Source organism: Cebus imitator, unplaced genomic scaffold, assembly GCF_001604975.1.
Source record: "Cebus imitator isolate Cc_AM_T3 unplaced genomic scaffold, Cebus_imitator-1.0 Scaffold66, whole genome shotgun sequence".
Classification (NCBI taxonomy): domain Eukaryota; kingdom Metazoa; phylum Chordata; class Mammalia; order Primates; family Cebidae; genus Cebus; species Cebus imitator.
This window is the reverse complement of record NW_016107381.1, coordinates 4,580,545-4,607,319: the sequence shown is the minus strand read 5'-3', so window position 1 is coordinate 4,607,319 and position 26,775 is coordinate 4,580,545. Positions and strand designations below refer to the sequence as shown.

Genomic DNA, 26,775 nt, shown 5'->3' with positions numbered 1-26,775 from the left:
ACACACACACACATATATGATAAAATAATAAAATAAAGGAATAACAGGTAATGCCTCCACCTCAGATCACACAGTGAAGATCCCAAAATAGAACCCAGGTCTCACAAATTCCAAAACCTATGTTCTTAGCTCCTCTACTTTGTCAAATTCAGGAGACAGGAGCAGGACACGAGAATACATTATACCCAGATACAGGGATCAGTAAGCACATGACTGAGGCGTCTCAAACATCTTGGTGCTTCCCCTTTCCACTAAGGGAAGGAAGCCACAGGAAGAAAAAAAAAAAGCCACAGGCAAAGGTCATGGTGCGAGTGGTGACAAAGGCACCAGAAACATTTAAAATGACACCAAGGCAAACACCATCAGATCCAACCCAAACGTTTCTCTTGGAAAAAAAAAAATCTCCTGGCTAACATGAATGCTCTTAAGGTGATTCTAATGAAAGCCTTACATCTGGCACAGCAAGGACAAAAACAAGCCTGTCTTTGTTCAGCTTTTTTAGATACACACGGGAGCTTACGCCTAAGACCTGCCCCAACCTAAGAATCCAGGCAACTTAAATATCCTCACTGTTCTGTGTTTCCCATATGAAAGCCACTGCGGCTGGAGGAGAAAAAACTCAGTTCTCAGGGCATTTCACACAGATGAGAGGCAATTGGAAAGGGTATGAATGGTGGCCTGTGGCATGGTTCAGGTGGTTCACGGGATAATAAATAGCTACCACCTATTGAGAACCCACTAATTTTTTAACCTCAGGTGCACAAATTGGATTTATCAAAATTTTGGTTCATGACCATTTTTAATTAGTTATAATGTGAACTCAACTCCCAAACAAAAGCTAGAGCCTTGGCAACCATCTACATGCAACTAACCCACATGAGCCTCCCTTTATTAATCCATCCCCTCCCCTCTTCCCATGAGGCGTAACCACTATCCATGTTCCCCGTCCCCTCACTTTCTCTCTTGTACGGTATTTATTGTAGCAGTAATGTACGCCTTCAGCACATCTTCATATTTGTTTTTATCTAAATTGTATTGTGCTGTATATAACATTTGAGCTGATTTTTTTTCCCTTATTCAACTCATATTTTTCCTCCTATTCATTCAATGTCAGCTGAGCCCGTGCACCTTATGAGAAGCAGTTTATACTTTTGCTTTTCACCTTTACAACACCATAAGGCAGGCACTACTGTCATTCCCAGTTTGTAGATTAAAAAACAAACAGGTTGAGGTACCTGCCCAGCATCACATTAAAAAAGCAGCCAGGCCAGGCACAGCATTTTGGGGGGCTGAGGTGGGAGGATTGCTTGAGGCCAAGAGTTCGAGACTAACCTGGTCAACATAGTGAGATCTTATCTCTATAAAAAATTAAAAAAATAGCTGGGCATGGTGTCTTGTGCCTGTAGTCCCAGCTATTTGGGAGGCTGAGCTGGGAAGATCACTTGAGCCCAGAAGTTTGAGGTTGTAGTGAGCCATGATTGTGCCACTACACTCCAGCCTGGGTAACAGAGGGAGAACCTGTCTTAAAAAAAAAAAAAAAAAAAATAAAATAAAATAAAATAAAATAAAATAAAAAAGAAAAAAAAAAAAGGCAGTTTACCTGGAATTAAACCCAGATTTTTTTCCCAAGCCCCTTAATTCCCTACTGTGGGACTCAGGGTTAATACTCCACATGGGTGGGCTCCCTCTCCATGCCAAGGGAAGGGTCACCAAAGGTAACCCCCAACTAGTAATCATCATCACCATCATGACTGACAGATGGGAGACTCATGTGCCAGGCCCTGTTCTAAGCATTTTAGCAGGTGTATTTCATTTGATCTTGTCTGCAACTATCATATGAGAGGTAAGTAGTATTATCCCCATGTTAGAGACAAGTAAACTGAGGCACTGAGATCTGAAGTAATTTGTTAAAGAAGAAGCGGATCCAAGATTCGAACCCAGGTAGCCCAGCTTCATACCCACACCATCAATCACAAGCCTCTACTGCTTCTCAGTTTACCAAGGAGGACAACCATTTGAGTGCAAGTGAGCAGACTCAGATGAGTGCTGGCTAAGAGGAGTCCTGTGCTGGGCTTGCACCTGGGTGGTGACTGCAGTACCCCCAGAACCTGGCTTATTTGTTGAGGAAGGCCCCGATTCTGGGCCTCTGTCTGCACACAGGGGCTGTGTAGGGTAGGAGGCAGGGGCTGAGGAGGAGGAACAGCAGACCAAAACACAGATAGCTCAAGGACGGGCGCAGCAACTGGCTGCTGCTCTCAGCCTGGAGAAATAACAAGGTTCTCAAAGCCAGGACTAGGAGGGCCAAAGGGCAGTACCTTGAGGAAAGATGGCACAAGCATCTTTCTGGAAACATTCTGACACTGTATTTATAATGCAGGATTCTTATTTGACCCGGCAGCCTAATGCTTTTGATTAAAACTTTGAGCATGGAAGACATGTGCTTTGAAGTCTGACAGTACTAATCTCAAACGCTGGCTCTGCCACTTGTTGCGAATCTGTGACCTTGAACATGTCATTTCAACTCTCTTAAGGCCTCAGTTTCCTCATTTGTAAAATGAGGATAAATGATGTGACCTACAGCTGGTAGACTGTAGTGAGAATTCCGCAGGATACTGCATGCAAATCACCAGTGTCCTGCTCACCTCAGAGTAGCATTCAACAAATATCAACCTGTATTTTTACCACCACCAACTCATCACATTTGGTTGAAAAGATTAAACAACATTGCATCCAGTAAACACCAGTTACCTTGTCGAACACCTCCCCCCCCATCTCCCCCTACTCAAATCACCCTGACCATGATCTCCATCTTACCACCCACAAAGAAGACCCTCAAAGACCAGCCTACTCTCTGCCTGGCCTTTCCCAAACTGTACATCCTCAAGAGGGTCCTTTGCCCCATACATACTCTCAGAGGAACACAGAACAAAACCCACCCCCCAGTGATGTGGAATTCCCAAACCTGACTGTTTTTCTGGAATCACCACAGGATGTCGGCCAGGTGTGGTGGCTCATGCCTGTATTCCCAGCACTTTGGGAGGCTGAAGAGGGTGGATCACCTGAGGTCAGGAGTTCCAGACCAGCCTGGCCAACATGGTGAAACCCTGTCTCCATGAAAAGTACAAAAATTAGCTGAATGTGGTGGTGCATGCTTGTAATCTTAGCTACTCAGGAGGCTGAGCCAGGAGAATTGCTTGAACTCAGGAGGCTGGGCCAGGAGAATTGCTTGAACTCAGGAGGCGGAGGTTGTAGTGAGCTGAAATTGCACCACTGCACTCCAGCCTGGGCGACAGAACAAGACTCCTTCTAAAAATAATAACAATGCAGGTGTCCTTGCTGGGCATGGTGGCTCACACCTGTAATCCTAGCACTTGGGGAGGCTGAGGCAGGTGGATCACTTGAGGTCAGGAATTCGAGACCAGCCTGGCCAACATAGTGAAACCTGGTCTTTACTAAAAATACAAAAAATTACCTGGCTGTGGTGGTACGTGCCTGTAGTCCCAGCTACTTGGGAGGCTGAGGTGAGAGAATCGCTTGAACAGAGGCGGGGGTCGCAGTGAGCTGAGATTGCCCCACTGTACTCTAGCCTGGGTGACAGAGGGAAAGTCCTTCCCAAAACAGAACAAAACAAAAACAGATGTCCTAGCCCCACTTTTAGAGGTTTTCACTTAATAGATTCAGTGTGGGTTCCAGAATATGAACCTTATTTTTAAAACTTATTTATTACTATTACTTTTATATAGAGACAGGGTCTCATCATGTTGACCAGGCTGGTCTCGAATGCCTGGCCACAAGTGATCCTTCCACCTAGGCCTCCCAAAGTCGGTAGGATAACAGGTGTGAGCCACTGCACCCAATCCAGAACATCAATTTTTAAAGTGCCTCAAGATGTTTCTGCAACCAGCCAGGGTCTGGCAATGAGTGACTTAGGGAGAGGGGAAGAGGTATGTGGACTCATGCTACAGGTCACCACGTGCTCCCCCCTCCCCCACATGTTCATCCTTTTGAGGTCTGAGGGGCTGTGCTGACAAGGAAGGAGACCATAGCACAGATAACAAACAAAGCAACTATTTGGCAAGAAGAGTCTAAGTTACCCATTAACCATGAGTGATCTGTCAGTGCCAGGGAAGCCTCACAAAAGATGACGGTGTGGTCCGCCTGGGAGGGCCCTCGGTGGGGACCCGGTTACCCCAATGGCAGCACAATAATGCAATATCCTGGCCTCGTGTCCTTCCTGTTTTCTCCTAGAAGTTTCTCTTTGAGATTGGTGCCTAAGTAGAACTGTTCCTGGAAAGTAGGGATATCATCATTTCTTGGTGCCATTTGGATTCCTCCAGTTTAAACAACCTTGTAACAATGGCGATGAAAATTACTGGATTCCCTACATACGGCTCCAAGTTATTTCAATTTCATCACCAGTGGCAGCTTTAGCACATTCTGGATGCTGGCAAATGAGTGGCAATTGCATAAATACATGAGCACGTCACACCACAAATTAATCCTATAGAAATAATTCAGCTCTGATTACACTGTTTGACTGGGTGGTGCTTGTTATACAGCTTGAACCAGCAGGAAGGCGGCGGGCTGGTCACCTCATGGGGTACCGAAATGATAACTGCACAGAGTCATGCTTTTTACCACCTCCGCCCTCACCATCCTAAAAAAAAAAAGAAAGAAAAGAAAAGAAAAAAAAGGACAGGAAGGAAAGGAAGGGAAGAAGGAAGGAAAAAGACCACACAGAGTCCATAATATACAAGTTTAACTCAGACACTCACTTTACATGCTAACCCCCTTCTGGGTCACTGTTTCTGACTAGACAGATAATACATTCTCAAGGAGAAAATGCAAACAACACATGGAAAAATAAATGCACCAAATACCATTGCTAGGAAGCAGCAACGATGAGGATGGCAACAGTAGCTCATACCTGGTGGTATGCACTCATACCTACCTGCTATGTGCTGGGCTAAATGTTTACTTAGCATCATCTCATTTAATTCACACAACCAGCCTGCCAGGTAAGTTTTAATAATCTCTGTTTTGCAGATGAGAAAACTAAGGTATCACAGTTAAATAATTAGCTATATGACCTAGCCAAGTGAGTAGTGGAGTATGAACCTAGGATCCAGGTGTGACCAAATATCTTTTAGGAAAGATTCTTTCTACAGCTCAAGGGAGGCCTCTCTTGGTCCTACTGTTCTCAAAGATACTCCTCCCAAAGCCACCCTTGGCTAAGATCTCACTGAAGGCTCTGTTAGGCTCAGTCCTCATGGCAAAGGATGCCAAAGGACCACAGGGCATGTGAAGCACTAAAAGCCTTAACCTCAAGTTCCAAGAAGCCCCAGATCCTGGCAGTGGCTCTCCTGGTGGCAGCTTTCCAAGTAGATACCAATAGGCCAGCTTTAGGCAAACATCTCTGAAAAGAGCTCACCTCCCTTGGTGAAAGGAACACTCCCTGAATGAAAGCTCAGAAGAGCTCCTAGTTCAAACAAACAAACATATATCCTCTGATTTATGACAAGGGGCCAATCAACAAGCTCAGTAGGAAAGATGAGCCTTGGAGGAAAAAAGCAGAACCCAAGCCTAGAAATATCAACAACAGGAACAGTGGCAGTGATGGTAGCAATAGCACTCTGGCAAGCCTGTTCCATCATCTTGAAGTTGGCAACAGTATCCACCTCTGCTGGATACTGTGTGGCTCAAAGGAGAAAACACATGTAAAACATTGTAACACATCTAAGTTCTTACTACATGTCAAGCCTTATGCTAACTGTTTTATATACATTTTGCTATTTTGTTTAAATAGTTACATCATCCCTGGGAGGTTTTTTAAAACACCATTTCACCAACAAGGAAACAACTTCAGAGGGGCTAAGTGACTTGCCCTGGGCCATGGAGCTTGGAAATCATAAAACCTGACCTTGTGTCAAGGGTCCAGAGGTTAGAGCCACAAGAATCAATGGCCTTAATCTCCACTTCCATGAATCTTCTTGTTTCTGCAAATAGAGGGCTTCTGAGGAGCTGGGGAATGGTTAAAATTTTTAGACCTGTGAGAACCCAGAAAACTGGCCCCAAGTGACCCACTGCTGACCCACTCTAATGGCTGTGTTGTTGCACGGAGCTGTCCGTGATGATGGAGATGTTCTATAGCTGCATTGTCCAATATGGTAGCCACAAGCCACATATGATGAGGGAGCACAAGAAATGTGACTTGTGTGACTGAGGAAATGATTTTTTAAACCTTATTGAATTTTAATACATTTAAATACCTACATGCGGCAAGTGACCGCTGTATTGAACAGAGCAGCTCCGTGGCTCCTCTCACTCACAGCTTGTCAGGTCTCCTGGGCACCACAAGATGAAAGTTCTAAGAAAACTCATGACTTCCCAGGGCAGGCCTCAGTGTGAACGGAAAGATAAAATAAATTTTTCTTACTCCCAAGTAAATGCCATTGCTCTGATCTTGGAACGTTTTCAGCTGGAAGAGAGAAATGGCCATTTCCAAAACAAATGACCTCTCCCCATTTCCACTCCTTTTAAAAGAAAAAGATTAAACATGTAAAGGGTCCCCCATTAAATTACTTAGGAAAGGTTGCCACATTTTCTGGTGACAAATGCCTTTGGCTTATGATGACATGAGGACTCAAACATGGTAGAAAGGAAAAGCCAGAAGGATAAACAAGAAGAGGCCCCACACTCTCCAAAGTATCGTAAATCAAGGAAATAGACTCAAGGAGCTAACAGCTTCCAAACATTCTTCCTCTTGAGCTATTTTAAGCAACCAATACACACAACCTTTCAGAGGCAATTTCATTCACACTAACAGACGTGAAGCAATGTGCTTCACAGGGTATTATCTTGAAACACACAGAGAAACAAATATGTACCCCACAGGTCTCAGCCCCAGCTGGCTGGCCACCCCACTGGGCGATGTTACTATTTTCAGGCCCCTAATGGCTCAGTTGTTGAGATGCAGCAAGGGATGCTTTGGCCTTGCTTCAGTTACTCTTGTCCTCTTGGGCCAATCCATTCATTTCTTTGCTCAGGAAATCACTGCATGTGCTTCGTTCCCACCCAGACCACTCCTGAGGACAGGAGGAGGAGACCACAGGGCACATGAGGACTTCAGAGCTCAAAGAGACCGGCTGTGTCATTGACTAGCTATGTCACCTGAACTTCTCTGAGCCTCAGTTTTTTTCAGCTGCAAAATGAGAGTAAGAGTATATATGATGGTAAGAATCACATAATAGGCATGAAGTACATGGGCTGGGGCCTGGTGCTTCGTAAAAGTTCAACCACGGTAGGTCTGTGCTGGGTATCAGAGTTGAGAATTCAGTCTCTTGGCTTCTCTGGCTGGGAAGGGAACATACATGGTTGAAGAGTAGAGAATCAGGGGTAAGGCTGTCTAGGTTTGAACACAGTCTCTACCACTTATTACCTGTGTGACCATGAGCAAGCTACTCAACCTCTCCGTGCCTTTATTTCCTCCTCTTAATGATGGGAATCACAGTAGTCACTTCATCTACCAGTGGGGCAAATAACATCATATGGTGTCACTCCTGTTTTTTAAAATTAATTTATTCATTCATTCATCCATTCATTTTTTGAGATGGAGTCTCACTGACATTCATTCATTTTTTTGAGACGGAGTCTCACTCTGTTGCCCAGGCTGGAGTGCAGTGGCACAATCTCAGGTCACTGCAACTTCTGCCTCCCGGGTTCAAGTGATCCTCTTGCCTCGGCCTCCCGAGTAGCTGAGATTACAGGTGTGCTCCACCACTCCGGGCTACTATGCTGCTCCCATTTTAGATCTAGCCATGCCCTTTCCCTGTAAACCTAACAATTCAAGCTTCTCTTGAGTGTTCTTTGGTGATCCCTCCAGATGGGTGAGCCAAAGCAGCTGTGGCTGTGAAGTGAAGGAAAGTCACCATCCTGGGTGGGGCAAAAAGACATACTCCAGAACAAGGATGCTTTCACCACTAATAATAGCTAATGCCTGCATGCTCACTATGTACCAGGCTCTCCCAGGAACGCTACCCACATGGTCTGGGCCCCATGCGAGACCATTTATCCATTTATTTCAGAATTTCTGGAGGTAGGGCCTTAAGACAGACAGACAGACAGACAGACAGACAGACAGACACACACACACACACACACACACACACTTTTATTTTATTTTTATTTATTTATTTATTTATTTATTTTTTGAGACGGAGTTTCACTCTTGCTACCCAGGCTGGAGTGCAATGGCGTGATCTCGGCTCACCGCAACCTCCGCCTCCTGGGTTCAGGCAATTCTCCTGCCTCAACCTCCTGAGTAGCTGGGATTACAGGCACACGCCACCATGCCCAGCTAATGTTTTTTGTATTTTAAGTAGAGACGGGGTTTCACCATGTTGACCAGGATGGTCTCGATCTCTTGACCTCGTGATCCACCCGCCTCGGCCTCCCAAAGTGCTGGGATTACAGGTTTGAGCCACCGCGCCCGGCCACACACTTTTATTTTTAAGCTATCCAGGTAATGCTAATGTGAATCTTGGATTGAAAACCACTGAAACAACCCTGTGAGCTAGGAACTATGGCAACCCCATTTAACAGAAGAGGAAAACTGAGGGGCAGAGACAACAGTATCTAGCTGGCAGTCAGACAGTGGCAAGCCCTTCAAACCCCATCTCTTAGCATCCCCATGCACCCTGCCCCTTCTGAACAGCAGAGGTCAAAGCATCCAACAGGCATTTGGATACTCCCCAAAAATTTGGACACCACTCTAGGCTCCCATGCCTTCTCAAATCATCTAAGAGTGTTCTTTTTTTGGCCAAATTTCTGACCCAGACTTGACCTCAAGGAATCCAAAGCTGCCTGAAAAATGGAGTCTTGCTTTCCCAGAACTGAAGGACACAGACACAAAGTCACAATGATCCACAGAACAATTGGACTAATTAAACAGGCCCCATTTTGATGACAGGAAACAACAGAGTTGATGATCTTTATTAAAGCCTGCTGGCTGCCTACAAAGAAGCTAGAAAGCAAAATTCAGGGGCTCTTATGGCCATCAGCCAAAGATTATAAGACTGAATATTAAATCTCTATTGTCTGAATCTGTACGTAGCCCTGCTGTACTGAGCAAACCCTCTGGAAGGGCAAAGAAAGGCAATATTTCAATCCATCATATGACTAATGAAGTTCAAGGTGGCCTGTCTCCCAGCCAACGTCCTTTCTTTGGAGACAGGGTCTCACTCACTCTGTTGCCCAGGCTGGAGTGCAGTGGTGTGATCGCAGCTTACTGCAACCTCTGCCTCCTGGGTTCAAGCAATCCTCCCACCTCAGCCTCTGAAGTAGCCAGGGCCACAGATGTGCATCATTATATGCAGACAATTTTTGTATTTTTTGTAGAGACAGAGTTTCACTGTGTTGCCCAGCCTGATCTTGAACTCCTGAGCTCAAGCGATCTACCTCCCTTGGCCTCCAAAGGTGCTGGGATTACAGGTGTGAGCCACAGTGCCTGGCCCAACCTATTTGATATCTGTATGTGATTTGAGACAGACAGCCAAAACCACACTGGGATCTACAATGCAGTCCTGCTTCTTCTGTACATAGCTTTTCCCACCTCAGCCAATGGCCACTCCCTCCTTCCAGTTGCTCAGACCATGGCAACTTGGTATCACCCTTGATTCCTCTCTCATACCTCACACATCCAAGCTGCTGGCAAATGCCAGTGGCTGGTCCCGCTGCTTCCACACTTGATACTAAAGTCCATTTCCAACACAACAGAGAGTGACCTTGCTGAAATACAAGTCAGGTCAAGTCACTGTGCCTAAGTCCCTCCAGTGCCTTCCAGCTTACTCAGAACCAAAAGCCAGCCAATCGTTACACGATGGCCTACCCCACTAACCACCCCACCATTTCCTCTCCAGCCACATCTCTTGCCACCCTTGCCCCAGCCACACGCAAGGACCATCTTGGTGCTCCTCGAACCCACCAGGAACGCTTGCTATGCCCTCTACCGGGAGCTTGCCTTCTCCAGCCAGGCTGGCCTCATGTGATTCCCCTCGCTCTGCCTCATCATCCACGCAGCCTGCACCCTGCCCTCCCTCAGGTCCCTTTTATTCATCTGTTGCATCATCAGCTCCTGGCACAGTGCCCAGTACACAGTCCTTAACAGATATTTGTTGGATGAACAAATGGATGTACCCCAAACAGAACCTGGCCTCTCCCCTACCTAGTCCTCAGGCTCCCACCCCCACCATCACCATTTGTCTCCTCGAAGACCAGTGTGGTAGAAAACACTACTTAGGATACCTTACAAGCACCCACTGGACAGGTAGGGGACATTTTGATGCCTTCTCAGAGGCAGCTCTACCTCTGAGGCCTTCTCACCTGCTACTGAATTGGGTCCTGGCATAGTCCTGGCCTGCCCAGCTTGTACTTCAGAGGATTAACTCCAGAAGAACAGCTGCAAGCAACTTGCTTCCCAATTGTGTCCCCATGTAGAACTTTAATTACCCAGCTGCTGAGATGGGTAGAAGAAGAAACAACCAGGTCCCTGGCTTTCACAAAACCAACTTTTTTTTTGCTATATGTTCTGCCTCTCCAGAAGGTTTCACTGATTTTCAACTTGGAATTTGAAGGTGGATGGGCCGACAGGGAAAAGGGACAGACAAGCCACCCCATTTCCCTAGCCTCTCATCCTGACCTGCCCATAGCCCCATTCAAGCTATGTGACGGTGAAGTAGAGCAGGGTTCAGAGCCTATATACCGCGGAGCATGGAGCTCCATGTCTCAGCCCTCAGCATTCCTGGCAGCTTGTCATCCTCAGTTACTCTCATTTTCCCTCCTCTTTGAAACACCGGCCCTGCCAACTGCAACAAACAGCATTTAAAAATATCCTGCTGGATTATACAGCTCTGCCTTCGAAATTCCTCACAATGCCTGTCTCTGTTTCAGATCGTATAAAGAAGGGTGTAGCATATTTAATTTTTTTTTTCTCTAGCTGCTCCCCTGCTATAAATACCCAAGTCTGGGTAGGCGGGCTTCAAGCACAGGCTGTATGAAGTCACCTCGAAGCTAGATCTCACCACAGTGCCGGCCTGCCAGGGCCTGGGCGCAGCTGTCACCGAAGCATGAGGTCAGCCAGAAGCATGCAGCACTCATCTTTCTGGGGAAAGGGGCACAGGAAAACCTGAGTACAGTCATCACAGTTAATTTTAATATTAAATATTAAAAAGACGGTGTCTGGCCCTATTACCAAGCCAGGTCTTCAGAGAGCTCATCCAGTACCACCCTGGGCTGTTTGTTTCCCAAGGATACCAATTACAGTGCTCGACCTTAGGAAAATGATGGCACGGTGTCCACGTGGGGTCTAGAAACATTATCAGAGACAGAAAGGCCCTGGGGAGTGTAGTCCAACTTCTCCACACCACGGATAAGGAAACAGAGATCCAAGAGATGGAATGATCCACTCTAGGTCACCAAGGGGGCAGGCCCCACCCCAGAATTTTCTGGACCCAAACCTCCCCTCTCTGTACTGGATTGTTCCGGATGCTTGTGGACGTATACCCGCTTGGTGGGTGAGCCCCGGGCTTGTTTATTAATAGCTCTCCACACAGCAAATACTAATTTTCATATTTAAAAAGGTACAGACTAAAAAGAGTTATAAAGGTTTCAATAAAAGCTTGGCCTCCACTACGGGGAGGGTTTTCATGCACTGAGAGGTCTGTTTCATGCTCTTTGAGGTCCAGTTTAATGTCTCCTCGACTCTAACCATGTATGTCCAGAATTCCAACTTTGGTTTTCTTGTTAAATTTTTCCATCATGGGCCTGACTCTCCTGAGCTTACTTTAAGAAAGCAAACCATGGGCCGGGCGCAGTGGTTCACCCCTGTAATCCCAGCACTTTGGGAGGCTGAGACAGGCCGATCACTTGAGGCCAGGAGTTTGAGACCAGCCTGGCCAACGTGGTGAAACCCCATCTACTAAAAATACAAAATTAGCCAGGTGTGGTGGTATGCCTATAATCCCAGCTACTTGAGAGGGTGAAGCAGGATAATCGCTTGAACCTGGGAGGCACAGGCTGCAGTGAGCCAAGATTGCACCACTGCACTCCAACCTGGGTGACAGAGTGAGACTTCATTTAAAAAAATAATAATAATAAAAAAAAGAACCAAACCATGGGCCTCAAGTCACTAACTACAAATGACTATGTATGTATTTCTGCAGTATGTTCATGGAGTTTACCTTTGTCAAGTGACAAGAACATTACTTCATAACACTGGAGTCAGGAAAAAGACCAATGCCTGAATTATTAGCTAAGCCATTGATGACCTATCACATTTTATTATTGTCAGCAGAATTCAGCTGCACCTTAGGGACTCCAATTCAGACGACAATTGGCTATAAGGTGGTTCCATGATATTAAGCATTTAATATGCTTGAAATCTTTATTATCAATGCTCTGGAAACACATTAACTAGGAATTAAATTGTAAGCATCCCTGAGAATTGAGCTCTTAATTGTCCAAAATAATAAACCCTAAACTGGAAGTTGAATATTGTATATATTAGTCAGACTTAAAATAAAATAAAAAAACGTTCTGGGACCATCTTATCTCACCCTGTTTTATGCGGCTCTCTCCTTCCACTAGTAAGAGTCCTGCTTTGGCAAGGGTCAATCTCATGGCCTCAGTTAACAAGTTTGCCAGTCTCAACCTTCATTCTGTACTGGGATTGCTTTGGCCTAAAATGCTGTGTTCAGGGCCATGGAAGAAATGCAGAGTCAGAGCCAAATTCAACAAGAAAAGAAGGGTTGATAGAAGCCTTGTTCTTCATCCCCTCTCATCCCAAGTTTGCTCGGTTAAGGTCTTCTTTTATTATTTTTACTGCTAGGGCAGCAGACGAGTGCATTTTTGAGGTCAAGTTTTCAATCACCAAGAGGAGTAATTGGAGGTCTGGGGCTGTGGTTAAGATGAGCTAGGGAGAAGACACACTCAATTTCTGAATTATGAAAATAAGTTTTGGAAAACTCTCATCCTGCACTCTGGCAGGCTTCTTAACATCTGGATAAAAGATGTGGGAAAGCTTTCCTTTTTCCTGTGTTATCGCCACAGTTCCTGCTTATCATGTATCTGAACCTTCCCTCCAAGCAGGAGAACTTGCTGCTCTCCAACATACACGCATTGGCTTCCAGGTCTTCGCTCACACTGTTCCCTCTGTCTGGAAGCCTCTGGAAGCTCTGCACCCCCTCCCCCCTCTGCAGTTGCAGCTCTACCTGCCTGAATCACTAGCACACCTGCCACATCCTCCACAAAGAAACTCTGACTTCCTTCCACCCACCCAGCCAGGAGTCATCTCTTACCCTTAAGCTCCTTAATCACCAGAAGCTTCAAGGTCCCCAACTATGGCATGGAAGTTATTTATATCTACCTTCCAGAGGGGCTGGGAGGATCAAATGAAACAGCTCCAGAAAAGCACCCACAATGGGGAACCAGCAATGTAGACTAGGCAGTGGAGTCTATCTCCAGTGCTTCCCTCTTTGTTTGAAGGTAGTGACTACAAGCTTCTTTGTAACTAACTGTATACATGCTTTGCTTTCCCTCCTAGATTCTAAATACTTCTAAACTCTAAACAGGCAAGCGTCTTGTCCCCAGCTAATCTGTCTCCATTGCCTTGGATGTAGCTGGCGCTCAGTGAGTGAGCAGCTGATTATGATGCCGGCGTGGCATTTCTCGGACGTACTTGGGCTGTGTTCCCTATGTATCTCCTCCCAGTCCTGCATTCAGCTCCAAGCACACAACCAAAGCTGCAAAACCATTTAGGCCTTTTTTAAAACAAGCAGGAAGACCGCAAAGTGTGTTTACATGACAGGCCAGCAAAACACAAAACACCTGCTATGTCTGCGGCTGAGGACTTGGCGGCTGCCACAAGCGGGGTCCAATATCCATAGCAGAATTGCTCTCTGGGAGCCTGGAGCTTTGAATGTGCACTGTCGCTGTCATCCTGGCAGAGGTGGGCTTGAGCTCAGAGGGAGAGATCTCATCTCTCTGCCCACTGCCAGACCACTTGGTGTTGGGGGCAAGGGCGATAACTGAGCAGGGTGCAAGGGTGCTTTTTCCAGATTCCATAACTTCCTCCTACCTCCCAAATAAACTGTTAGTCACCAAGGAAAGCCTTGTGAATGATACCCTTCTCCCTGAGACTTGAGTCATGATTCTCCTTGCACTAGAGACTTTGGCAAAAATTAACACAATCAGTGCAACCAACACAAATTTGTTGAAAATAAGAATTAGAGGCTGGCCACCATGGCTCATGCGTCATGCATAATTCCAGCACTTTGGGAGGCCGAGGCAGTGGATCACGAGGTCAGGAGTTCAAGACCAGCCTGGTCAATATGGTGAAACCCTGTCTCTACTAAAAACACAAAAATTAGCTGGATGTGGTGGTGCACACCTGTAGTCCCAGCTGCTCAGGAGGCTGAGGCAGGAGAATCGCTTGAACCCAGGAGGCAGAAGTTGCAGTGAGCTGAGATTGTGCATTCCAGCCTGGGTGACAGAGTGAGACTCCATCTCAATAATAATAATAATATTTTATGTGCCAGACAGAATGCAAAGTCCCTTACAGAGACTTTTATAAAATCCTCACAACCATCCTAGGAGTTGGGTACTATTTTCAGTCCCATCTTATAGAGTGGTGTTTCACAACCAAGGGTGAATTGGCTTCCGAGGGAATATCTGGAAAAGTCTGGAGACATTTTTGATGGTCTCAACTGGTGGTGGCAGAAGAGTGCTATGAAGCATTCTACAATGCCCCAGATAGCCCCATGACAAAATATCAACAGTGCCCTGTGATGGAGGAAGAAACTAAGGCTCGGAAGTGAAACAACTTGGCCAGGGTCACACAGCTCCCGAGTGAGGTTATGAGGAATTACAGGCAGGCAGCCCCACCCCGTGCTGTGCTCTCACCAGCAAGCCCGGCTGCATCTCTCACATCCCAGGGCACTGAGTATGCGCCGAGCACAACAGCATGTATATAAGCCCTGCATTTTACAGTAGAGGAAATAGAGACTTAGAGTGAGTTGCTTAAAGGCCTGGGTCAGTAAGAAGCAAGTAATTTGGGACTCAATTCAGACTCCAAAGCCTGAGCCCTTCAGTGCTTTAATAGGTCACTGACTCATTCTCTCCCTGTGCTCTCAACACTTAGATGGATTTAGCAGCCAGATACCACGGGAGACTCAGAGGAAATCAAGGCCCCCTTCATAAAGGCCCTTCTGCCAACTCCAGGACAGGTATACAAAGCTCCCCAAGACCAGTGACCTATACTCAAATCCCTCTTGGTGCCTTCTGTCCTTCTTGTATTCACCTTTGCTGAGCTGACTCACCCCTCCTTTAGAAGAGCATCGCAGTGGACTCTGCCACTTCTCTATTCAGCTGAGCTTATCGGTCACCAACAGGTGACACTTGTAAAGACCTCCCTGGCTCTCTGTGTCTCCTTCTTCCACCCCCAGGAGTAGCAATGATGGCTCTTTAAAATCAATGGCACCTCCAGAGTGGAAAGAGCCAGCAAGCAGCATTTAAACAGAGTAAGAGGATCCTTTGGAGGAAGACACACCCCTGGGTGTCAGTGCCTGCTCTTTCACTGTGGTCGTGAACACTCGCTGACCTAACAAATGTAAAGGGTCTGGACACTGTAGGCCATTAACAAACAAGATCTATAACAAGTATTGTTCTTGCTATGAGTTTGACCCTAGCTGCCATTTGAAGGCGGCCAAGTATTGACCTGTATTTGCTACCTTGGATTCTGTAATTCTTTATAAGAAAATCACAGGCTTAGAGCTTGAGCAAAATGGGACTTAGTCCTGGCCCGACCATTACTGAGATGTGAATTCTGGACTCACACAGACCTCTCAGTGAAAGGACACACATTCACAGGATTCATATGGGGAAAGTTCACGGCTGAGAATAAGCTTGAGGTGCTGCAGAAAAGTTGGACCTATTACTACAGCTGCAGAAAAGGAGAAATAGAGGTGAAACATCTACCCCCTGTCCTGTCTGGCAGAGGATAAATACTAACAGTGAGGTGGCATAAGGAAAATCTGAGGATGTGCAGCAAAGTGCCTCTGGTTTGTTTCATCCCATTCCTGGGATGCCAACCCAGGAATGTCTTGGCAATTGATTACCTTGGTTCACTTCTCAGACTGGAGGCAGATGGAGTGGGACACAGATGTAATCTCTTCTGAGCAATAGTCATCAACATAAATTGTCCTTCGGGGCAGCTCTGTTGGCAAGGGGGCCATTGGTATTTCCATTCTTAAGGAAAGCTTCAACTCAATCCTCCTGTTGACTTATCTGCAGTCTGCTGTACTAGTTGTCTGTTGTGAAGCCCTTCCTCTTTGAGTATCACACACTGAAGGCATTCTCCTAATCTGAAAACTCCCCCATCTCACATCTTGTACATCAAAGCCAGACTTGGGAACCCCGCTAGAAATCAGGGTAGCCAAAGGTTTAATGTAGCCCCAAATGCTGACTCTCTTCATCAATAACAACTTGGAAATTTTCTGCCTTGGTAGAAATGGGGAGTGATTCTTCTGATGTATCAAAGGAATTCAAATGTAAATTTTAAACTTGTATAGTGGAATCTACCATTTGCCCAGCATTTATAGTGCGCTTATTGTAGATACTGTGAGAGGTACAGGGAAGACTGTGAGCACAGTTGGATGGGAGAGACAGACACAAGCAGGAAATGGTTTAAGAATATGTCCTGGGTGCTGAGGAAGCATCACAGAGGGGTGGCTCTTCCAGTTTGGGGAGTCAGGTATAGCTTCAGAAGGAGGAAGTGGAACAACCCTACCTTGTTCCTCTTACTACTTAAGGCTGGGATTGCCTTTCTCAGGCATGCAAGAAAAAAAATAATAAGTTTTCATTTCCAAAGCTTGCTTTGTTTCAGTTTTACCAAGTCTCTTGGCTTTAATAAAATAATTAAAGAAATGGGAAGCTGCCCTCATCCTTCAGACGACCCAGGTGTGGAAACTGATTAAACAACATCTAACAAACTCAATTGACCCTTGCTGCTTCAGCTGATTCTCTCAGTAGAAATTCATCCTACAGTGTCATCGCTAAATGAGTCCTACAACCGGAAGAGGTTTTATTCCTGCTCTACATGCAGCCCTTTTCTTTCTCAGCTGTAGGTGAGATGCTGAGACTTGTCTCAGCTGGTGAATAACTGAATAATTTGGAAAAGTCTTCAGTCACTGTTTTTGGCCTAAAGGTCCTTAGTAGTACTGATATTACTGGCTCTTACTAATAAACCTTCAAAGAAGCCTTCCTTGACTGTCATTTAAATTAGTCCTGTCACACCATCCCATTAGCCTGCCCTTAAAAAAAATTTTTGTAACAACATTTACTACTAAGAGTAAATCCTTACTTGTTTACTTTTTCTCATTTCCTCCACTGGATTATAAGCTTCATTAGAGGAGGGCTTTTCCCCCTTTCACCACTTAGTCCACAGCACTTTTAACAGTGGTGGGTATAGGATCAGTGCTCAATAATTGTTGAATGAATTTACTATTTATTGAGCATTTACTATGTACTAAGGTCTTTAAATCTATCTTCTAAGTTAATTCTCATACCAACCATATAAGCTACATGCTCTTATTACATCCCATCTTGCAGATGACAAAATTGAAGGTTAGAATGGTTAAGAAATTTGCGCCAGGCCACTCATGTAAATGGCAAATGTATGTATGTATGGTCAGGCATGATGGCTCATGCCTATAATCACAGCACTCTGGGAGGCTGAAGCGGGAGAATTGCTTGAACCCAGGAGTTTAAGGCCAGCTTGGGCAACATAGCAAGACCCTGTCTCTACAAAAATAAAATTTAAAAAGTTAGCTGGTGTGGTGGCATGTTCCAGCTACTTGGGAGGCTGAGGCAGGAGGATTCCTTAGAACCCAGAAGTTCAAGGTTGCAGTGAACTATGATTGTCCCACTACACTCCAGCCTCGCTAACACAGCAAGACCCTGTCTCTAAATAAATAACAAAATAAAATAAATGGCAAAGGTAGACTTCAAACCCTCATGGTGAAGCCAAAGTCTTGTGCATGTTACACTAGGATACTGCAATCCTTTTGTACACCCTGGATACTTCTTTGGAACAAGAATATTCTCACCAATATCCCATCATTTCATTAAGAATCTAGAAATTGAATAGGATTTTCTAAAATGCCACAGACACTCACAAAAGCTTAGTAAGAAAAATGGCCAGGAAGAAACCTGGCAGCAATGCTTAGCATCAAACTCACATACGGGGAGTGATGAGGGATGGGAGGAAGAGAGGCGAATAGGGAGGGAGATGAGTGGATGCGAAAAGTTTCTATTTTCTGCAAACTCCCTGTTTATAAATACTACTCTACTAAATTGGTTTCCCTACCACCCTAAGGAAGTCATGAAGATATCATCATTCCATGGCATTGCCATGGGATTGGGGACGTCAATACCAAATGAGCAACAGTATATAACTCCTGCTGCTCTACGGAGCTAGGATCATGTTTTATAAACATTGCAGAACTTTTATTATCCATCTTTTGCTGAGCAAAACCATATTCATTCTGCATTCTGAGTAGTGGACAGGAATAGATGGATTAGAGCCCTTAAATTCTTAGTTGGAAGACATTAAGTTTAAAAGCCCTATACAGCTGAGTCAAATGCATGTGCCCATGCTGTATAATTAGCAGGCATAACAACAATAAATATATAATTTAAAGGGAAGACCAGCAGGACAAAAATTCTAACCAGCAGTCTCCCTCCCATATGCAGTCATTCCCCAGTTGGTCTTCAGCTGTGTAAACTGTAACCTTGCTGGCCTTGGGGTAATTTTAATATAACAAAGGTTTGGGCCACTCCATTTTGTTCCTAAGCAGTTTATGCTTCCCTCTGAAGCCAGCTTTCAGGCATAAGTAATTCATTGCCCCTCTACTAAACATTCATTTCACTTTGTCTAAAGGGACTTAATAAATCAGCCTGGTTATTGTTTAGTGTGGCCACCCCCTGGTTTTCATGTATAAAAAATGAGCATCCAGTTGCTAAGTGGAAGTGAATGGTCACCTCGCCTGCAAGTGAGTTCCCTGGAGACTTGAGAATGTACAGAGGGAGACACTTTGGCTCTGACCATCCAGGGAGCTTTGTTGTCTGCCACAGAGAATCTTGCTGTCTTGACTACCAAGGCTTAAGGAGGATTGTTTGGAAAGGGGAGGGGGTAAGGACGAGGTTAAAACATGGGGTCGTGGCTGGGTGTGGTGGCCCACACCTATAATCCCAACACATTGAGAGGCTGAGGCAGGAGGACTGCTTGAGCCTAGGAGTTTGGAACCAGCCTGGGCAACATAGCAAAACCCTGTCTCTATTAAAAAAAAAAAAGAGGATGACTCTCATATTGTCCCAGACAGGCAAGTGCAGGGATCACTTTCTCCTGAGCAATGCATTGCAGGATGCGGGGAGCTCCATAAAGTCCTCCCATACAGGAAGCCAGGAGGCGGAGGTTGCGGTGAGCCGAGATCGCGCCATTGCACTCCAGCCTGGGTAACAAGATAGCAAAACCCTGTTTAAAAAAAAAAAAAGAGGGAGGTGGGTCAAAAGCCCAACTTTATAAAGGAAATCCCAAGGAATGCTGGCCCTAGATAAGAAATAGTTATTTGGTTGGAAGCCCTTTAGCAGAAGATGCCTGTTTTTTTAGCAGTTTCTGGCTACTTTGCGTCTTCAGGGTGTCCTGGGCAGGGAGTTGCTCTTCCTTCCTTCAATTTGCAGTTAGAAAAGCTGGGAGAAGCTTCTCAATGTGCTGGGCACCTGTTCTGTGTGAAAGATGTGTTTTTGTTTTGTTTTGCATCTACAGTTCCACCCTTATTCTGGTTTGTCTTATAGGGTTAGGTCATCAGTCTTTTCTCCTAGGAGCCTTTACTTCTTTGAGTTCAGTTTGGGCCTCCCCTCAGCCAAAAGTATAGACTTCTTTCCCTCAGTTATGACAACTGGATGGAAATCCCCCTGCCCCCCACTTCCTGCCCTGGAGCTGGTGTTCCCAGTGCTGATGCCATAAACCTGAAGCACAACAAGCAGCTCTGACATCATCAACTGAGATTTGGGTCTGACCTTAGCTCTGACCTAAGAGGAAGAAAATTAACAAGCAAATGCTCTTCAATTCCCAGCATCTTCTTTGGCAGTGCCAGAATTTAAAAACCAAACCAATAAATGTCAAAGTAAGCCATGTTGGGTATATAGAGTGTCTTCAAAATGGACGTAACATGTCACCTGTTCTCAAAAACTGGACGAGAAGATCAAACTCACATATGGGGAGTTCTAGAGATCTTATGCTTATCTTATAGCATCAGATCTCAGAGCTATAGTCTAGTAAGAAAAACAAAACAACCTCCCCCCAAAAAACTGTTTCTTCTCCACCGGTGGCTAAAACCTTAAAGAAGCCTACCTGGATTCAAATTCCAGTTTTGCCATTTAACATCTGTATAATGTTGGGCAGATAGATTATTTTGCTGGGTACCTTACTTTCCTTATCTGTAAAATGGGCATAATACTATACAGTAAGTGCCTATCTAATAGGCTTGCTAGGAGTACTTGAGTTAAATATAAAGTGCTAAGAACAACGATGACACATTTGGTGTTATTTTATATTTCAGCTATCATGATTATGTTAAACCACATTTTGACTTCTTTTATCCCTTTCCAGTTTATGCCCCCCAAATGACCTTCCAATCAGATTATAAGGTTATTTAACTGTAATACTATTCTGAACAGTTTATGGTGCTGATTCTTGAAATTGAAGTCTCATTGGCAGTTTGCAGTTGAATGCAATGTCACATCCCCTAACATTGTCAGGGAATAGGTCGAGTGCTTTGCTTCCATCTTTTGCACTAAATCCACATCATTTTCAGAGAAGTGCAACCACCTACCGGTTCCTTTCCCAGATTTGACACCGTGCGGTTACCTATCCCTCCATATCTCTTCCTTTTGATGGGCCATCATTCTTTTCTAGAAGGAACATTTAATACAATGCAAGGTTTTAACCAATGGCTCATTTGGTTGGTGACAGCTTGGAAAATCAGACCCCAGGAGACAATCTGTGTTACTTTCCTAGGAAGGGGAGTCAAGGGTTCCCAGGTTTCATCATTCCTGGTCACAACTAAGAGCGCACCACTACCCTTCTATCTCCCAAGAGAGCGCCTGACGGCGTCCTTCAGCCCAGCAAAGCACAAGGCGTAGCCTCAGATCTTAGGCTTCCCACTCCCCTCCCCCATCTCATCAAGGCTCAGATCTTTCAGTTGGGACCCTTTGGCTGCTGCCATTGGGCTGGGGAAAACTAGGGGGCGGAATCAGTCAATCTGCACAGCTGCTGGGGAAGGACAGCAACTAGAGACCTAGTCAAGCCCGGCAAAGAGCTACGGGGCAGTAAGTTTCACTTCAAGAGAGGTTCAGGAATGGCTTGGTCAAGAGGTTCATTCTCTCCCAATCAACGAACAGCCCCAAGATCTTAGTGACAATGCCCCGCAGAACAGGGTGGAGATCATTCACGACTTTATCCTCCGAAAATCAGTTACGCTTAGGACAATCTCCGACAAGTGCCATTAAATGAACCCATCCTCAGACCAAACGCTTTCTCCCAAAGTACTGGCACGGCCACCAGCTTTGTCCTAGGAAATGCACTCCCCCAGTAGCCCAGGGCGGGATTTCTCTCCTACCCCGTCTGCCAGTCGGAGGCCGGCGCTCTTACCATTGGCGTTCTTGCCGCAGATAAGATGCTCATAGGGCTGCAAGACGCCCCAGAGCTCTGCGTCGTTGTTGATGACCATCTCCAAGGCCTCAGCAGACACCTCCCCGCCTCCAGCCCCTCCGCCTTCAGGGCTCTGGCTGGCCAGAACCCTGGCCCGGATCTCCTCCACCAGATTCTCCATGCAGGCGGTGAGCGAGATGGCTGCGTACTCGTGGATGCGTACGGAGATGCGGGTGTCCACCATCCAGCGGAAAAAGCGGCCCACTGAGAAGGTGAGGCCGCAGCGCGCGGACTTGCCCCGGCGCAGCCCGTCGCCTGCGCTCATGCTGTACAGGGACAGCGCCTTGACTGCGGCCAGCGCGCAGCTCTCGGCCAGCGCCCAGCTGTGCACCAGGCGCACGGCGCTCTGCACCTCGAAACGGGTGCACTTGGCGTGCAGCACACTCAGGCGCTGCGCCTCGCGGGCCACGCGGATCAGTGCCCTGCGGAGCAGCCCGGCCAGGCGCCTCACAGCCTCGGCGGAGAACTGGGGCAGCCGCCGGCCGCCCGCGCCTTTGCGGAGCACCCGGGCCACGTCTCCCTCGGTCCAGGGGAACTCCTCCAGCTCGGGGAGCCGCGGGCAGCGTGAGAAGAGGTCGGCCACTTCGGGGTCCTCGGGCAGCACCGTGTTCACCGTGTCCCAGCTGTTGTGGCGGCTGTTCATGGAGCCGGAGTAGCACCACCAGGCCGCCCCGCGGTGCTGCTGCGCCGAAGAGTTGAGCGCCTGCGAGTTGGACTTGGAGGACGAGAGGCTGAGCGAGCGGCACGAGTCCCCGGCCCCATACCCGGAGTCCAAGGTCAAGTCCTCCAGCGTCTTCAGAGTCGAGCTGTACGTCCCGGCCATGGGGAGCCTGCCGGGGGCGGCGTCGCCGAGCGAGGGGCGCTCACAACTCCATGCCCTCTTCTCCAAGTGGGCAGAAACAGGCTCTAGGCTCTCCGGGCCGCCCTCCTTCCTCTCTGCGCCGCGGGGCTCTGCGTCCGCATTGCCTGCCCGGAGGCCGCGGGACGGTGGGCGAGATCCGTGGCCAGCCGGAGCCCCACGCGCCCGGCGTCCCAACTCGAAGCTGTCACTGGAAAGACCCCCGCCGTTTCCCCTCGGGTCTCCCCCTGTCGGCCTCTAATTCCCGCAAGCAGAGTGTCAGTCCTCCACAGAGAAGGAATCCCGGGAGAACAGGGAGGCGGCGGCGGCGGCGGCAGAAGGAGGAGGTGGCGGCGCGGGGAGCAGCGCTAGCCCGGGACCAGCCTGCGAGAAAGCGCTCAGCAAACTTCTGTGCGGCGCCGGCCCGCGACACAGCTGGGTACCCGGGGGCGGCCGACATGTAAATAACCCCTGGCGGCTTACCAATCGGCGGCCGCGATGGGCGGGGATGCACCAATGATCTCCGAGGGGGCGGTCACTATGCAGATTTCACTCTGCCGCGGGTGAAACCCCGAGGCGGCGGAGGCGGGGCTGGAGGCCGAGGGTGGGGCGCGCGGCTGGGATGGGGGTGGGGATGGGAGTAGGGTTGGGGGAGGGGAAAGGGCGAGCCGGCGAACTGGGAGGTGGAAGTGGAGAAGAGAAAGCAGCGGTCGAAACGATAGCTCCGGAGCTGACAATTTAAAGAAAATGCAAAGGAAAAGCCACAGTGCGCTGCCACCTTCCCACCACCCAGGCTTTGGGCGTTCGCTGCTCGCTTTCGAGCCCTCCGCAGCCAGGCGTCCCGGGGTGGGGGCCGGGAGAATGGGGAGGGCCCCAGCCAGGCGCCCCACCTCTCCCCCACCTTCGCCAGGCCCCTCCCGCAATCCGAGAGGAAACGCTGGCTGTGTTTGGAGGGAGGTGGGACGTCCCTGCCTCTCTTCCCAAGTCCGTCAGGTTTCTCTGAGCGGCTGTGCCGGCTCCAGTCGGGACAGAATTTCTTCACCTGGGATCTGATCCATGGACGAGTCCCAGGAGGCCTGTGAGTGCCTCCGCCCAGCTGCAGTTTCACCTGCAGTTTTCTGAGTGCCACTGTGGGGAGGGGGCCCCAACTTTTGTCAGAATCTCAAGAGGATCCGTGACTTCCCTGTTACCGCTGTGTGAAGATACCACTTGCTGTCAGGTGGATCCTATTTGTCCGAGCTAGAGAGCGTTCTTATAGGAAGAATGAGAAGGTGGCAGCGCGGTCCCTAGCCCTGGCCTGCTCTCAGAATACCTAGCTGGGTGCACATGTTCCCCTCCTAACGCTTGCCGGTGGGCGAGCCGTATGCCTCAGCGGAACCCAGTTTATTCCGGGGTACAATGAGTGGCTGACCGGGGTACAAAGAGCAGCGCCGGTGCCAACCTGCCTTGGGGCGGGTGTCCCAAGCGGGCCGCCAGAGCGCTGTTGGTTCAGCAGCCCCAGGCCCGGTCCAGGCACGTCCCGCCGCTGCCCTGTGGCTACTCATTCGCACCTGCGCGAACCGACATATGCCCCCTCCACTGGAACCGAAGACTCAAGTGGGGGATTGTGCGTTTGCTCTCCCCAAGTCAGCCTCTCCGACTTCTGAATGGCTCCTATGTGTTGCATTTTACATAGTTCTGACCTTGGGCCGTGAGTTGGATATGAACTAGAAATGTCTGGTTTGTCTCTCTCCTTAAATTAATGGCCTTTACCCCCAGTGAAACTGCTTTTTATTTGGCAGTTTCGCTTAATTTTTTTCTTTCCGTGGGTCTTTATTTATGCAATGTCGCCGCCTGATGGTTAGAATTGGGAACAGAGTCAAAGATGGAAGTACTGTAATCTCAGACAGAAAAGTTTGCAGAGATCAAATTAACAAAAGAGAACGCAGTCACACTTTACAGATGTGAAATTAGAAGTTAAAGTAGGCGATGAGGTCCAACTTTTCAAAAATACAAAACCAAATTTTATGCAATTAAAAACTTTATTGGGGAAATATAATAGTAAAGGAAATGTCGCCCTCTAATGGATATATTTAAAGGAAATGAATTTCAGAAAGGTTTCCCTGCCCTCCCTTTTCTTGGTTCTGCGCACCCATCAAACATAAAGAAAATTATTCAACTGGAAATTTACAACGGGGAACTTACTGAATGGAAAGGTTATTTGAGGAAGCACCTGTAGTATTTCTCGGAAAAATAGCGTATGGGATTTATATTAATATATTCAAATTACTTGATGTCTTAAAGAGTAGATAATTAAACATGCCTCAAGCTGAATCTCAGAATCCTGTGAATGTTGACCTGCACCACGAAGATATATTCTGCAAAATTCAGCCATGGGAAATGCTGCTGAACAAACAACTGTCTTTAATAAATAAGTTGCAACAAAAGAAAGAGATGGAAAGGAAACCTATACATTTAAAGAGACTTTAAAAACATAACCAATCACAAGATGATTGATTTTGTTTTAAAAAGACAGTAAACATTTGATATTATGAAACCATTAGAAACACTGCCTTGATGTTTGCGATTACAAAATAACTTTTTTTTTTGATGTGGTAATGGTAGTGTGGTGATGTTTAACAAGTGTTCTTATCTTTTAGAGACACGTGCTGAAATAAGCGTTTGGCAGCCCTCAGGAGTAGGCTTCTTCAAGCAAAAAAGGAAGAAAAATCCTTATGGAAAAATCTGGCAAAGAAACTAGGAAGTTAGGAAAGACTGTAGATAGATCTCTTGTCTTTCAAATTTTCCCCAGTCTTCTAGTCAACCTGAGGACTGGAGGTACCAAGTAAACCCAGAATATGCCTGTGTTTGTGTTTCATGTGACATGGGGAAAAGAACAGGAGGACGGTAGAGAATATACATATATCTCCAGCCATCTTAGAAATGAACCAATTCTTTGATTTCAGTTAAACGTTTGGGAGTTGGCCAGTGTGGTGAAATACAAAACTTTGGATCAAGAAAAGAAAGGACATGCTTTCTTATATATACGTGCATGTGTTCAATTAAGCCAATCTGCTGGTAATGTGTTTGATTTTAAGAATGCAAATTAAGAGAAAATGTCATCCCAACTTGGGCCTTATCCAAACATTATTTTTTTTTTTAAAGAAAAACAGCTGTCATTAAGCTGGACAAGTGGAAAAGAACATAATAGAACACTGGCAAACACTGGGACAATTCCAAGTGAAGTTGGCAATTAAGAAGCAGATCTGGAATTGCCCATGCAAAAATCATATAAGGGAGGTAGCTTGCAATAAACTTTAGAAACTTTACCTGGTGTGAGGTCTTCTAGGTGCTTACACAATCAGAAACCCTCTGGAAATTAGAAGATAAAATACCCTGGAATTTATCTTGAAAGTGAGGGCATTATAATCCCAACTATTTAAGTATAGACAGAACTGTCTTATGAGAAGGGTAGATTATGGCCTTGACTTTGGAGAGTGGCCAAATTTTAATTTAGTTTGTGGATCACCTTCGGTGTATTTGGTATATGTAGATATTTAACTCCCACAGGTGATTTTAATCAACACTGCTAGTCAGGAGGGAATGTCTTTAAGCAGAGAATTGACATGTTCACGCTTGCAGAAATCTGAAATTTATTGGAGAAAACTATAGAGCAGAGAGCATTACCTGCTTGTTTGTTGATTGTCTTTCTGTTCTACAAGAATATAAGCTCCATGAGGGAAGGGATAGTCTCCATTTGGTTCACTTTTGTATCCCATCTGCCTAGGGCACTGTGAGCACAAAGTAGAAGCTCAATAAATATTGAGTAAGTGAATGAATGAAACTAACTGGATGAATGGGGCAATGTAATGAATGGCTAGGTTTCTTTTTAAACTCTCACAGAACCCACATGTGCTTAAGACTATGTGTTGGCCGGGCATAGTGGCTCACATTTGTAATCCCAGCACGTTGGGAGACCGAGGCGGGCAGATCACCTAAGGTTGGGAGTTTGAGACCAGCCTGACCAACATCTGGTCTCTACTAAAAATACAAAATTAGCTGGGTGTGGTGACACATGCCTGTAATCCTAGCTACTCAGGAGGCTGAGGCAGGAGAATCGCTTGAACCTGGGAGG

General features: G+C 46.7%; 1 protein-coding gene across 2 annotated transcripts in view; it reads right to left on the bottom strand.

Moving 5' to 3' along the window:
* ABTB2 (ankyrin repeat and BTB domain containing 2) overlaps window positions 1-23,095 on the bottom strand; it is a 204,733-nt gene extending 181,638 nt beyond the window's left edge. The window contains exon 1 of one of the 2 annotated variants that reach the window (XR_005200671.1): window positions 21,764-23,095. Coding sequence is in view for 1 of the 2 variants with exons in the window: in XM_017530536.1 (XP_017386025.1) it covers window positions 21,764-22,646 (883 nt within the window). In the remaining variant the exon portion in view is untranslated. The remainder of the gene's footprint in view (window positions 1-21,763) is intronic. The other variant, XM_017530536.1, reaches the window with a different exon arrangement.
* Window positions 23,096-26,775: the final 3,680 nt, after the last annotated feature.